General features: G+C 44.2%; 1 protein-coding gene across 3 annotated transcripts in view; it reads right to left on the reverse strand.

The window, feature by feature from the left end:
* Positions 1-16,040, reverse strand: part of USP12 (ubiquitin specific peptidase 12) — a 105,189-nt gene that overhangs the window by 44,463 nt on the left and 44,686 nt on the right. For all 3 annotated transcript variants that reach the window (XM_047858638.1, XM_047858630.1, XM_047858622.1), the window contains one exon: positions 4,132-4,212. Coding sequence is in view for 2 of the 3 variants with exons in the window: in XM_047858630.1 (XP_047714586.1) it covers positions 4,132-4,212 (81 nt within the window). In the remaining variant the exon portion in view is untranslated. The remainder of the gene's footprint in view (positions 1-4,131; positions 4,213-16,040) is intronic.

Consider the following 16,040-nt stretch of genomic DNA (forward strand, 5'->3'; position numbering starts at 1 on the left):
TTAACAAAATCCAATTGTTAGAAAAGATAAACCACAGAATTTTTTTTTTTTAAACGTTTATTTTTGAGAGAGAGAGAGTGAGCACGAGCAGGGGAGAGGGAGACACAGAATCCAAAGCAGGCTCCAGGCTCTGAGCTGTCAGCACAGAGCCCGACGCGGGACTCCGACTCACAAGCTGTGAGATCATGACCTGAGCCGAAGTTGGACGCTTAACCGAATGAGCCACCCAGGCGCCCCACAGAATTTCCTAAACCACAGAATTTCTTAAAGCAGCTACATTCCAGTGTTGTTTTCAATAGGAGCTACCTGGCAGACAGAGGGGGGGGGGGGGGGCGCGGAGGGGTTAAAATGTTGATCTCTGAATTAACTAAGCTACCCTCCCTTATCCCCCAAAGCTCCACCCTTATTTTTTAGGAACTCCTATAAATAGTGTGATAACTCCATAAATTAAAAAAAAAAAAAAGAAAAAAGAAAAAAGGAGGAGGGGGAGGGGGGAAAGAAACAAGAGTGATATTTTAAGAGCTTGAAAATACAGGGGTGCCTGGGTGGCTCAGTTGGTTAAGCATCCGACCCCACGTCCAGTCTGTGGAGCCTGCTTTGGATTCTTGTCTGTCTGTCTGTCTCTCTCTCTCTCTGCCCCCTGCTCATCTGCTCATGCCCCCCCCTCAAAAATAAACATTATTTTTTTAAAAATAGGACTTCTAGAAAAAGGTTGAGACTACAGAACACAGTTTCGAGGGAGCCTGAAAGTTTAAACCATGGAAAAAGTTAATCACTATACTGGTTCTGCTGCATGTACTCTGACCATCAATTACTTTCTCAATATAATTCAAGGTGTTCATCAAGCTTTCAAGGTTGGAGCCCTGACTACCTCAGGGGAGCTCAATTCTTTGGTGTACTAACTAGGCACAGAGATCAGAAAACTATATTTCCACCCATCAGAAGAGTCTCTGGAGGGGATAAGGACAAAGATTCCCCTAAAATTCTTGTACTAACTTTACTCCCTCCTGCTTCTCTTGGGTTTTACTGAATCTCGGTTAGTCAGCTTCAGGGAAAAGCACCAATACTACCCTCTTAATTTAGATTAATTTAATCTTGATCCACGGGGAGTAATAAAAATAAAACCTTCTAAGAAATCTTTTTTTTTTTTCCTTTAACACAATTGACCCTGGTATTCTGAGAGGTATGTTCAAGTAAAAACATTAACAGCCAGGGGAAAACAGGCCTGCAGAACTCATTTTATAGTAAGATTTTATCTAGGATACTGTTTTCCTTGTTGTGAGGCTATCTGCAAAAAAGGTTACAGTCAGACACAAAATGGAGAGATTGAAATATTCATACTGGAGAAGGTTAAAAGTGAGACAGCCTTCAATATATACAATACTCCTGTGCTAAAGAAAATGGGTTCTTCTGAGACACTATCGATGAATACACCTTTACTACAATTCAAGACACATATTAGCTTGAGTGTGAACCAAATAAGGGTGGCAGCCACAGGGAAGTAATAATGAGAGAGAAGAAACTGGGGTTTGCCCATTCCCAGAAGTTAAATGAGGTTTTTGATCGCTAGACAACTCTGTATGTTGTTGTCTCTCCCCCTCAGGGGAGGGGCAGGGAGAGGGAGACAGAGAATCCGGAGCAGGCTCCCTGCTCAGAGCCTGACATGGGGGCTCGATCCCACAAACTGAGATCATGGCCTGAGCTAAAACCAAGAGTCAGTTGCTTATCCACCCCGGCGCCCCTGGTTTTAAGTCTTTTAAAAGGACCGTTCAGACCCCTACGCACTTCGCCTTTCTTTCAATTGTAGGTTTTAGTCCCCACAGAAGCTGAACAGGAGAGTCTGGTTCAAGAGCCCTTAAGGACAGCAGAGGACCGCATGAGGCACCAAACAGAGGACAGGATTCAAGAAGACCCTGAACGAAGCCAGCCCTAGACACAGACTGAAGAAGTCCCTCAGCACCAGGTAAACAGCCCCAGAGAAAAGGCTCTAGCCACTGAAATGGGGGTGGGGGGCAGTCACCTTGGAGAGAAGCCCTTGGTAGACCAGCTCCACCCTAATACACAGAGCCCCAATCAGCTTCTCAGAATTTCATCTTGATGCAGGAATGAAATCTAAGGAGAGCTTCCATTAGGAAAGAGAGTTTAAAATGGCGGCGGGGGGGGGGGGGGGTGTCTCAGAAACAATCCAGTAAGGATAAGAAAACCTCAACAATAAAAACTATAAATAATATCCTGAGAAAAACCACAGAGAAACAAAATCAAAGAACAAAAGTAACACTCTAAGAACTAAAAGGTGCAATGAACAAGATAAAAAAGGGCGAGTAATAATCCAAAATGTAGAATACAAAGCAGATGATCAAAAATGGGAGAAAACGCAGAAAAAAACAGAGAAATCAGTCTGCATTTCAATATGCAACGAAGGGTATATCAAAAAAGACAGAACAAAGAGATTACACTGATAGGAAGGAAATTATCCAAATGCTAGTATCAGAAATGTTCGAGACTTGAGGAAAACGAAAAATGTCTGAATGAGTTGGTACATAGTCAATGCAACACGGTGGGGGGAGGGGGAGGAACACGAAGACACATCATGAAACTTCAGAACATTGTGGATAATCATCCACATTCTGAAAGCCTCCTAAAACACTGTTGGGGGGTTGGGAGGAGGGGGCCACACTCAGAAGAGGTGAAAAATCAGAACAGCATCAGCCCTCTTGACATCAACAGACGCCAGAAAGCCACAGAGTAATCCCTTACAAATTCTGAAGGAAGGCTGTGTACCTAGCTTTAGCAAGAACCAAAACGTTTTTAAATACGAGAGCTCAGAGTTCACCTCCCATGCACGCTCCCTAAAGAAGCTACCATAGAACATGTTCCACAAAGCAGGGAAAAATCCAAGGAAGAAGACCAGTTCTAGAAAAGGAGAGCCAGGAAGGAATGTCTAGGGTGAGGGAAAAGAAGTCGATAGACTGTTTTTAATAGCATACAGGCACTTTATTTAGAATGTGGGGGTAGATTCCAGAAACGAGAGCCAGTAGATGAATGAGCAGGCTCCTCTGGGGAGGTGGGCACAGTGGGGTGGAGACTCCCTTTGTTACAAGCTTTACACTCTCAAGGGGACTCCCAGCAGGAGAGGAAATGCCCACATCACTTTACCTACACAAGAAATCTACCTTGAACGTCACGGATTGCGTACTAGTACTCAGTGAGTGACACACGTGTGTTCAATGGAACTTACTCTGTCCCCTGTATTATCATCTCTTACCCAGAGTTTAAAACATTCACCATGGATCTACGTAACAGGACAGCATAAACTACCACAATTGTAGAACACAGATTTGTGGCACTTGTTGATGAGTCAGAAAAAGAGTTAAAACTTCCAAAGAAAGTTCTTCCAAGATTTCAATGATGTATAATAACTAGAATTATCTTCTCAAGGACTGGGGATGTATCTTTCTCCTATATTTTGCATTTTTATATCTATGCTAGTGGAACACTGCCAGAAGTCAGCTGACAAAGAGTCCACAGACACATGGAGGCACTTGCAAAACTTTATTTATTACACCTGTACATTTGGACCACTTCTATTTGGGCATTTAAATAATTCTCAAAGAAACAAGAGATCATGTAGCATAGGCCACATGAAATTTCGGTTATGAAAAAATTTGATACAAAATAGGAAAAATCTGGCTAACTCCAATCTAAGACCCTTAAGACTTCGAGCAGTCTTGTTTCCCTTCCATTAAAAAGAGTATTTTAGGGGCACCTGGGTGGCTCAGTCGGTTAAGCGTCCGACTTCAGCTCAGGTCATGATCTCACGGTTCGTGGGTTGAAGCCCCGCGTCGGGCTCTGTGCTGATGACGGCTGGGAGCCTGGAGCCGGCTTCCGATTCTGTGTCTCCCTCTCTCTCTGCCCCTCCCCTGCTCGTGCTCACTCGCTCGCTCTCTCAAAAATAAATAAACGCTTAAAAAAAAAAAAAAGAGCATTTTAAAATTCCAAATCAAGTTTCTTGGCTTTAAGCCTACTGATGCAAATGAACAATTTTCCTTTAATAAATTATGAAACACATTCAACACTCTGAAAACGATTTGCAACCATAGTTGTGAAGGCAGAGTACCAACGGATACTTACATTGACTAATCCAAAATAGTGCTCATTGACTGGAAACTGTTCTGGACCAATCTCTTTCTCTAATGCCGAGGCATTGGCGCCCTGTAAAAAAAATTAAAACAAACGAAACAGCACTCTTAGTATTCGTAGTATTTTCGTAACGTTTCGGTTATACGTGCATCACAGAGACATCCCTTAAAAAACTGTGTTCCCTTTCACCACGTAACATTACTGAAAGAAAATAAAGGATGATAGTGAAGAGTGAAGGATTTTAATAGTAAGACTAGTTTGCAAGAACTTTCTCAGGAAAGCAAAGCGCGGATCAAGAAGCTGTACTTACAACTTGTGACTTTTTTTCTAGCTAAAGGATTAAAGCCCCTGCTGTACCCGTGCCCTAACGGGGTATAATTCGACAGCCATCTCAGGGAGCCGAAACCAAACACACATGTAGTAGGTGACCTAACAGTTCCTCCAAGTTTGACCTGATGGATCCCCACCCGGGACCCACAGTGACAAGAACGCCGCGCGGGGCGGCACGGACGACCACACAGCCAACAAGCAGCCAGTCTATGAAATGTGACGGCCCGCTCCGGAGCAGAGTCAGAATGATCGGAGCTAGGTTTACATACAAAAGCACGCCTAGTTCTCAAAAACATAATGTTAAATATGAAAAAAAGAAAGAAAAACTGAGCTTAACGCATACATAAAGACTAGCACCCGGCCAGCGGGCTTAAGAATGGATGTTAAACGTCCTTGAGTGGGTGCTGAAGAGCACTGGGGCATTGCAACTGGGGGTGAAGGATAAAAAAGGGAAAAACCAAAACGAAACCCGACAGAAGAAGGGCCCGGCACAGACCACAATCACGCGTCGTGGTCTCAGGAATACGACCGACTCAACTCCGTCCCTGAAAAAGAGGGGAGGTGGGGGTGCCACTAGGGCCCTGTGTACTGGCACACGCCCCTAAATGGACTCCCAACGTAGCCAGAGAGGGAAAAAAGACAGCAACACTGAAAGCATGATACCTCTAGGTATGTGTACTTAAAACTCCCAAGAAAACATCCCCCCAGACAAAACCCATGCGACATCACTCACAAAATGCCGACGGCCACTCTGCAAAGCTGCAGTAAAACCACACGCACACACTGCCTCCTCCAGGGGCACGGACATGAAATTAACACCACCTCGGGGCTCAGAAGACCTTGCCGTTTCCTGACTGAGCTCCATCCCTGGACTTGGGAAGGCCAACCTTTGTTAGACAACACATCCTCAACTTCCTGATTGTAAGCACTGATTAGAGGGACTGGGTGGATTGGTGGTCAGATTCTACCAAAACAACACATTTCCTCTAATGTCCTCCAGCCATCCAGCGCTGGCACATAAACATGACGCTGCCTTCGTTATTTTTTTTTTTTTTTAATTTGGAACTCGTTTTAGGCTTTACACAAAACCTTGACGGAATCGCTAGTTTACAAACACCCTTTACTTCCAATTTGGCTATGCCCTGTGTTTTGACATCAAATTCAACGATCACAGCAACTTCGAGATCCACTGAACAAATCTGTCTCGGTGGGAATGCTGCAAGCCCCACCCTCCACCCCTGCCAGCTCAAGTACCATGTCAAAGCTTCCTCGCGTATGTCGAAAACTATCAGTAACCCGGATGTTTACCACTTACCATACGAATTCAAAACAATATTCGTTTAAATAAGTATAACCCCTCCCCCACAAAAAAAGAAGAAAGGCTCTATGATCCAAAGTACAACCTCATCACTATTTATGTGGACAGTAAAATGTCAGTGCACCTAACTCCGGAAAGCGTTTCTGGCCCGTGGGAAGAACAGGATAACACGTGAACATTCTCTCTCCAATGTAATAGCAATCACATGCCACAGAGCACGTATTCTCAACCCCCTACCCGTGACACATCATGCATGCACTGCTTAGAAATCCCTCTCCCCGTCCGCATCCTCAAGGTGGTTTGGCTACGGATCAACTTACTAGCGTCTTTGTGCCTCAGTTTCCTAACTGTAAGAGGAAAATGTCACCAACTACTCTATAGGGCGGCCACAAATTAACTGAATTGAAACCTTGGTGAAAGCATCCGCAGTGCCTGGCACAGAAGCAGGTGTCCCATAAATGATGGCTGCCTTCTCCCCCTTCCCTTCAAATTCAAGGGGGGAAGAAAAGCTACTCTCATTAGCCAGTAATGATCACAAATATCTGCTCCAAGCAACAGCTAAGAAATAGCAAGAGAAGGAAACAAAAGGCACAAGAAAAAATGAGATAGCTATCATTAAAAAAAACAACTTTGGCCAACCCCACAAAGCAGCGCAGAGGTATAGTCACTGTACTGTCCAAAAGTCTAACAACAAAGCAAAACCACAATCCAATCGGAGGTCTGGGAGAAAGATGCTAAGTGTGGGAAGGTGGAAACAGCCATAAACCATAGTCATTTAACCTTTCTGGGTTTAAGACGCTTCATTTGCAAGATAAAGGAGTTGGTCTCCACTGATTTTCAAAACCTCCAACTCCTCTACGTCGATCTGTTTGTTGCGTTTCCAAGTAATCCATTACCCAAATCAAGGTTTTCACAGCTAAACATGTTTAGAAAATTAAAAGACAAGGTAATTTCTACAGTCTCTTCTAACTCAACATTCTAACACTACCGATCACTTTTATCAACCCTCCTGAGGACACGTACTAGATCAACACAAAACTCTAGGAAGTCCAAGCCAACCAATAAATGCCAAGCAACACAATTCAACAGGGAGAGATTACAGGGACAGATGGAGTCAGGGTAGCGGAGCCAAATGGAAAGTACAAAGAGAGAACGGCATTTACTTTATGACAGTTCTAAATTAAAGCACAGCCTAGTAACATACACCTTACCATGACAAGGACGCTGTATAGCAGATTCTGTGAATGCGCAGGAGATACTCTTATGGCATGAATTCAAGATTTTCTCTGCGGAAGTAATCAGAGTACAACTCTACTCTAACTCCATGCCAACTACAAAGGCAAAGAGTAGACGAAGCAATTCAGTTTCTGATGACTGGTTTTCAACACTAGAGTTAGACACAGCTGGGGAAAAAGAGCCACCAAGCCAAAAGTTTGCTGCGTCATTTTTAGTATCTGTAGAAGAGTTCTCTGTGTCGTCACCCCTTGAAGATTTTGTTGGAAGTTGGCAAACCCTTTTGTGTCAAATAATGGCCAACAAGCACCCCAAGGTTTAAACTGAACCTAGAATAAGTCAATATCCAATAGCAACGGCTCTGAACAATTCTCTATCCCTACGCTTGAGAAATACGATCCTACTACAATTAACAGTGGTTTACTAAATCAGTGATGCTTTACCAGGAAAAAAGAAAGAAATGGTGGCATGCTCGAGTAAGAATTTTTGCTCTAACGCTTTCATACGTATAGTCATCAGGATTCATCTGTTTTGTAGGAGTACATGACACACACACACACACACACACACACACACACACAGGAAGAAGACGTTCTTTGTGGAGTTTCTAGCTCCGTTTTTGTAACTTACACAAAAGGTTATTTTAGACTCAGTACCTATTAGTACAAAATTCATCATAAGGACGGAATTAGATATCCCTGACTCTCTGATGAAAACAACCAAAAGGTGGATGAATTTTAATATTAAAAGGTAAGAATTTATGGAGCTGGTGAGAAAATAAGGAAGCTGCAGGGAACAAAAAACAAAATGATGGGGAACCCAGCAGGCTAAGCCAATGCCAAAGAGAGATTTCACGCTGAGGGTTAACTGTCAACACTAGTGACCTTTACATGCTCTTCTGACAGCTGAATGAAACGGAGTGCAGGGAAACCGAAAACTTCGGGAGACAGAAAGGCCAACAGAAGACCTGAGCATGGGCACTGAGATCCCAAAAGGGCTAGATCGTCATGTCAGGGGGAGCAAGAAATAATCCTGTACCGCAGGAGGAGGCAGCAAGGAAATGCGCCCGGCATGTCCTTGGCACTGAGAGTGGAGGGCGTCTTCCGAAAACTCACAACCCCAAGCTGACTTATTTAAGATTGTAACCCAAACTCATGCCAGCTGTATGATCTCACAGCAAAACCACCTGAGCAGAAAATGTAATTCAGAGAGACCCTGAGATGACAGTGCCCTCTTCACCCGACAACCAGCAGAACGACCAAGTTCACCCTGGAAGATAAAGCCAATCCACCCCACAAAAAGTTCCCACAGACAACACTCCAAGAGACCTGAGTTCACAATCAAAACTCATACACATACCCAAAGCCACAGGAAAATAGAGTACTCTATGAATAAAAGCCAGCAGAAGCACAGACGGCAGAATGAGACTCTCAAGACATTTAATATCAGAACTATTTCCGACATGATACGGAGCAAATGCGTAACATGTGCCAAAAAGTAACACTGGCTTGATTTTGAGAACAAAGATGAGATTCTAAAGCCAAAGCAGATTTTTTTTTAAAGAACCAAATAAAACTTTTAAATATAAAAATTATAATAATTGAAAGTAAAAACTAAATGGTGGGGAGCCTGGGTGGCTTAGTCGGTTAAGTGTCTGACTTTCAGCTCAGGTCATGATCTCACTGCTCCAGGGTTCAAGCCCCACGTCGGGCTCTGTGCTGACAGCTCAGAGCCTGAAGCCTGCTTCAGATTCTGTCTCAGTCTCTCTGCCCCTCCCCCGCTTGTGTGCGCTCTCTTTTTCTCTCTCAAATACAAATAAACATTACAAATTTTTTTTTAATTGAAAATGGTAACTAGAGGGACAGCAAAAATATCAGAAGTTGGGGAGAAAGGGATGAAGAGGCAGAGCACAGATTTTTAGGGCAGTGACGATATTCCATGTAATACTACCATGATGAATATGTCACCATACATTTGTTCAGACCCACAGAATGTACCCCAAAAGTAAACAGTAACACAAACTATGGACTTTACCTGATTATGATGTTTCAACATAGTTCATTAATTATGACAAATGTACTACTCTGGTGGGGGGGGGGGGTGTTGGTAATGAGGGAGGCTATGCTCACACTGGGGCAGATCTGTATGAGAAATCCATATATCATATGGGAAATCCAAAATCAATTTTGCTGTGAACTAAAACTGCTCTGAAAAACAAACAAACAAAAAGAAAGACAGAAAGACTTAATTAAATCAGAAAAAAAGAAAAACTCAACGGCTGTGCCAGAGAAACAAAGTTAATATTGGATAATATTTTTTTAGTCAAGATTCCTGTCAATATAATGCCAGTAATCCACACTTTTTATTAAAAATAGGGAATGTTTTATGGAAAACTATCTCATGGAAGAAAGGGTCCCTTGTCGAGCTGCTGTAGAGAGCTGCTGCATACTATTAATGACACTGACCCGGACCTGGCAAAGCTAGAGTCCTGGGTCTGGTCCTGGCCATGCCAGCAGCCAGCTGTAACAACTTGAGGCAAAATGCTTCTCTGTCTGGACCCCGGTCGTCTCACGTGTAAGACCTCGATCCGTACAGCACCTCTCATCCCCACCCTCCAGCAACGTGTGGGAATCTGCTGGATCGGTCAATCTCATTAAGACGTTAAGGATACAATGTTGGATAGTCTGTGGAAGGTCAAACATTAAGTTCTGAAAAAAAGTCAGGATGTATTTTCACATCCTCAGAAAGCCATCCGATCCGAGAATGTGCAGGCCATGGAGTAAGCACCTCCGTAAACCTGCCTACTGTGGATTCCTAGAAAGGTGAGCAATGCTTCTTTTTCATGCCCCCCCCAAAAAAAAAAAAAAAAACCCATCCAAGTGAAAGAAAAGTTGAAGCAATATACACAGCTTTGATCTATCATTTTGAACACACCATCTGCAAACAGGAAAACAAGAAAATAAGCCAGCCAGGGGAAGGCTGCTTCTGATGAAGTCTTTTTCACACGGTCATTTTTACATGGAGCACACGCCTCTCTGACTGCCCTCCATTCTGCCATTACGAGAAAGACGCAAGAGGACGCAATCCATGAGGAAGAAATAAAAAACGGTAGCACAGTAAAAGGACGGACATCTAGTACCTAGAAACATACTCATCAAGTACGCTAGCTTTTTTTTCTTACTAGATAGTTAATATCCCAGACAAATTTGTTTAAAACAAGTATAATAAAATGCAATGACATTTCCCCATTCTCATGTTTCAAATCCTATCTTAGAATCCAGTGTTTGCCATTCCAAGTGTAACACCGAAGGGTCACACCAGGTCAGTACCCAAAGGAGAACTGCCAAAACAGGCAGGAAAGGCTTCCCGAAAAGGAGACAATCGAGTGACCTTGGTAAACTAAGAAAAGTTCTGGAGGCACAGGAAGAAGCCACGTGAGGGTACGAACACAACAGAGACAAAGTGAATCTGAGCCGTCAAAGGATGAACCCAAAGTACAGAAGATACACGAAGCAAGTATCTTAAAGGGGAGAACGGAGAACAGGAAGGCTGGAAGCCCCCATTTGCACTTCTGGATGACACTGGGTCCCTGAAACTGTATCAGAGACGACAAACATTTGTATAAAAAACAAAAACAAAAAAACAAAAAAAAACAAAAAAAAACAAGCCATTTCACACCCTAAGTGTCACGCATCATAAAAATCTTCTGAAAGCAGTAGACCTTCCTAAGAGGTGAAATTCACCAAGTATAGTATCTGCTTTCTACCCAGCCCTGAGCGGAAAGTTGTAGAACGTGACCGTCAGTGTCATTTAGTGAGAAGTGAGACGAATTTGGTGGATCTACCATTTGCTTTTTCAGTAAAACAGAAGACATGATGGCGTATATCTCCCTACTAAGGGTAAATAATGGTCTGTGAGACTTTTTCCAGGAATTAAGTATGTGTCTATCAGGTGTAACTGGGAAACTTATTTCTCATCGTGAGTTTAAATCAAGAGAGTTTTGATATAGAGGGTTACAAAAGATTTAAAAACGGCAAGAAAAAACCGCAAAGTCATAATCCAACTGGGGCGTGTACAGTGAACAATTAGCTTTTCATGATGACCTACAGGCAGAAAATTATTAAAAATAAATGTAAAGTTACAGAGAAGAAAACAGTATCAAACTATGCTAGTATGCAGTTCGTACTCCAGGATATCAGGATAGGAATGACCCCGAGAGCGGAGAATGGGGGACATTTCCATCACGATGTTCCATCACGAGCAGACAGAACTAAAAGAGCCCAAGCCTTGAGCTTTTCCCCGCAGGTATTTCCATACAGCTGTACACGCCGGTGAAACGAGAGCCCGGAACACGAGCAGACACTTCGACATTCCAGCCCCAGGCAGTGCGGCGGGGGGGGGGGGGGCCCGAGCGACCTGGCCTGGTTCTAATAGGAGGAGTTCAACCCCAGCGTCACTGCCTCAAATCGCTCTGCCTCGCTTTTCTCATCCGCAAGGTGAGAGAGACCAGACTCACGGCATCGACTGCAAATCTAAAATGCTCTCATTCGAAGATAGTTTAGCAGCAACACAGAATCACAACCAAAGTGCGAACTTTGGGCAAAATATTCCCAGTATTTTGAATTCGTGCTCCAATTTCCTAATCTGCAAAACAGGGCAAACACCCTTATTATGGCCTGTTTTTTAAAAATGTATCGATTTGGGACAATGTCTGCAACAGAAGGCACTAAACACGGTTCCTTTACCTCTTCTTACCCCCCATCCCCCCGCCCTTCAGATCAACCGCCCAAAAGACTGAAATTCCCAAAGTAACCGACAAGGGCGTTGGACGTTCCACGCGGATGTGCAGCCATCCCAAGAACCTCTGCAGTGGCCTCCTCTGGTGCGACCTCTGCCATCGAAGTGAAAACGTAGCCCGCAGAAAAGGGCTCTCAACCCCGAGCCAGACTTCACAGCGGCACCGCGTCCTCGCAGGGTTATCGCAGGGCTGCAGGTGCCGTCTGGGAATCCGGGACGGCACCGAGCAAAGCCCCCCGTGGGAAGACAGCGTATGGTGCAAATGGCACCCACAGAGGAGGGAGGTACGGTCTCCGACACGAAGGGGGAAGTCCGAACGCCCTGCTGCATCCCCGAACGACAACACAACCAGTCATCAAGCTCTGGAAATCACGCTCCTGAAGGGCCCCGGCCTCCGTTCCCATCACGGGCCTTCTGAGAGCCATCTGTGTAAGTTCCGTGGAGAAGGAGAAACCATCAAACTTTATTTCCAACGGCGTATGTGAACATCCCATCCTCCTCCCGTCTTCCATGCTACTCCAAACCTTCAACCCGATCAGGAAGACTTCTGGCAGGTTCTCAACAACACACCTCTTTTCAGGAGAAATTAAAGCAGCTTACTTCCTGCTTCAGCTGCCGCCACAGGAACACACGTGTGGTATGTTACCCACGTAAAATTCCCCATCCAGCAATTAAGGAAAACCCAATTCTACAATTAATCGCCGGCCAAATCACGGCACATTTAAAATTACTCGGGACAGCACTCCCATAATCCTTTTCATCTAACGGCGATATATACACAAACACAGCATGTAAGAAACAAAAGCTAAGTTACATACGTGAATCATCATAATTCAATGATGAATGACCAGACCAAAAACATCAGGCTGTGATTTGAATCTCCATATCCATCAGAACCTCAATGTTCCTATCAGACATGTTAAAAGCTACAATCTTCGTATTATTTGCTCTAACACCTTCAGTGAAGAGTTATATATTCATGGGTAAATGTGTCATTTGTAGAGAATATTGATACGTAGAAAAGAAAAGAAGATTCAGAGTCACTTAAATCTCTTAACTCAGTCAAGGAACGGAAAAAGCACGAACACGACTCAGTGCCAACAACCACCACCATGTTTTTGATCCGTAAATATTCATGAGACGAGTTACTGAAAAATCTCTCATTAATTCATCTCTGTCAGGAAGTAATGGTGTATCACCACCATCGCCGGGCTTAGCAAGAATGGCTCTGCCAAGCCTTCACATTTAGCTTAACAATACCGAAAAGAAAATTCTCAAAATAGGGCCGAACTCAGCATAATGGGATACGGTACTTAATGTGATCGAGCACAATGAATTCTATAAATCCTACTCATCTCAATACCAAAACACTTTATGAGAAATTTATCAGATACTCTCATGGATAGTTATACCTTTTTTTTTTTTTTAGTTTACTTATTTATTTTGAGAGAGAGAGAGAGAGAGAGAGAGAGAGAGAGAGAGAGAAACACCCAAGCAGGCTCCACAGTGTCAGCACAGAGCCCAACGTGGGGGCTTGAACCCACAAACCATGAGATCATGACTGAGCGCAAATCAGGAGTCAGATGCTCACCTGACTGAGCCACCCAGGCACCGCGACAGTTACACATTTAAAGCATAACCATATCTGAACTCCCTCACTGGCACCTTACCTACAACAAAAAAAGGTAAGATTTGGTTTTTACAGCAGCTCGTGGTGAAGGCAACGCACAGATTCACCTACTTTGGTGAACAAATAACCAGAAATGTATCATTATTTTAAGCTCTTTCTGCCATATTCGTTATAGTTTTTATATCCTATTTTATCAGGTGATAGAATTTTGGGCACTATAAAAACAAGGAGCCCCGGACTGGTATTGGCCAACTTCATACACCTGACGTGAGTAACCGATTTGTAAGATAATGCTCGGTTTCTGTATGATAAAAACATGTTCCACTTTCTTGCACTTGTAAAAATATGCACACTTCATCTTCTCAACTCCCGGGTTATAGGATAACGGCCTGTTTGTAAAGTCGTTCACATCCTTGTGAAGAAAACCACTATACAGATACAAGGTGTCACTAAGTTGAAATGAAATCACAATTCCTGAGTTACTCTGTCACTACAACAACAGAGTTCATACTCCAGATTCCAGAGGCGCACTGGACCTGCTCACCCTAATACAAAGTAAAGCTACCACCAAACTTAGTTTTGTCAAACAGAGAAAGGAAGTGCAGCTGGACTATGTGCGGTCACATAGTGACGCCGTGGAGCGACGCCGTGGAACGCTGAAGCTCCTGGGTCGGTGCCACCACGAGCCCACCGGGCCGGGAAACCTGTCAGAACCAACCATCTCAGAACACGGACACCAAGCAGGGGGCAGCTGACGAAGGCAGAGAGAGCACGGCGCGTGCCTCGGCCACCAGCCCGCCCCCCGGCCCTGCGGCACTGGCGGGCGCAGGGCCCACGTGTGGGGCATGGGCTGGTACTGGGGGGCGGTCGGGGACCCTGCCCTCCTGACACTGGGGCTGTGCACCCCGTCATACTGGAGGCAGCCTGGGGCAACAGCACACATACTTGCGTTTGTTTCCACCCTCTTGCACTGCGTGAACTTCCCTTTCTGGATTTTTTGGGTGGTGGGAGGGGTGACCGAGACATGTGGGTAAATTTCTGTCAGGTCACAAGGTGACACACAAGGTGATAATTAAGAGAAACCACAGTACCCACGCACCACAAAGAATACAGATTTTGCAAAGTTGTTTTGGGAAAGTCACTGCACAAACAGATGACTACAGCCCTCAACAGCAACACTGAGAAAGAGGAGAATCTGATTTCTAGAGTCACCACAATGTACTATTCAAATGGTCCAGTTCTCATTTCAGAACATACAAAGAAACAGAAAACCACAGCACTGTGGGAGGAAAAAAAAAGAATTTGACAAAAACTACCCTGAGGAATGCTAGATGTTAAAATTACTAAGGTGTTAAATCAACGGTCTTAAATATGCTCAAAGAACTAGAGGAGAGCAAGAGCATCTGTATGAATAAATAGGGAATATCAACAAAGAGACTGTCATAAAAAGGAAACTGAACAGAACACCAGGAATTATTAAGTACAACAGCTGACGTAAGAAATTCAGTAGAGAGGGGCGCCTGGGTGGCTCAGGTCATGATCTCACAGCCTGCGAGTTCGAGCCCCGTGATGGGCTCTGGGCCGACAGCTCGGCGCCTGGAGCCTGCTTCGGATTCTGTGCCTCCCTCTCTCTCTGCTCCAACCCACTCGCATTCTGTCTCTGTCTTTCTCAAAAATAAACATTAAAAAAAAATGTATTTTTTTTAAAGAAATTCAGTAGAGGGGTACAATGGCAGATTTGAGCAGAAAGGAGAAAGTATCAGCAAACTTGAAAATGAGGAAATTAAAATTATCCACGCCAAACAGCACAACGGAAAAACAATGCAGAAAAATGAGCTGAGGAACCTATGGGACACCATCAAAATACCAACATCTGCATCAGGAGAATCCCCAATGAAGAGGGAACAAAAAGAAGCAAGCAGGAAAAAATGTGAAGAAATAATGGCCCCAATTTGATGAAATGCCTGAGTCTACATATCCAAGGATTTCAACGAATTCCAAGCAGGAAAACCTCAGAGGTTCTGACACATTATAGTCAAACTGTCAAAAGACAAAGACGGAATCTTGATATTGGCAAGACAAAAACAACTCATCACATACAAAAGATCCACAGTAAGATTAAGAGCTGATTTTTCATCAGAAATCTGTAGATGCGAGCAGGCACTGGGATAAAAAGTGTCGGGCCACCCGGGTGGCTCAGTCGGCTGAGTGCCCAACTTCGGCTCAGGTCATGATCTCGTGGTTTGTGAGTTCGAGCCCCGCATCGGGCTCCGGGCCGACAGCTCGGAGCCTGGAGCCTGCTTCGGAGTCTGTGTCTCCCTCTCTCTCTGTCCCTCCCCTGCTCGCTTGCACACTCTCTAAGTAAACAAACATTAAATTTTTTTTTAAAAAAGTGTCAAACAATTCTGTAACTGCAGAACCATCTTTCAGGAATGAACAAAGAGTCAGGACATTCCAAGACAGGCCTAGGGGGATTCACTGCTTTTTATTTGGAGAGCGCAAGAGCTCGTGAGCAGGGCAGGGGCAGAGAAGGGGAAGGGCAGAATCCCCAGCAGGCTCCGAAGCGGGGCTTGAACTCAAACCGTAAGATGG

Source organism: Prionailurus viverrinus, chromosome A1 (genome assembly GCF_022837055.1).
Source record: "Prionailurus viverrinus isolate Anna chromosome A1, UM_Priviv_1.0, whole genome shotgun sequence".
Classification (NCBI taxonomy): domain Eukaryota; kingdom Metazoa; phylum Chordata; class Mammalia; order Carnivora; family Felidae; genus Prionailurus; species Prionailurus viverrinus.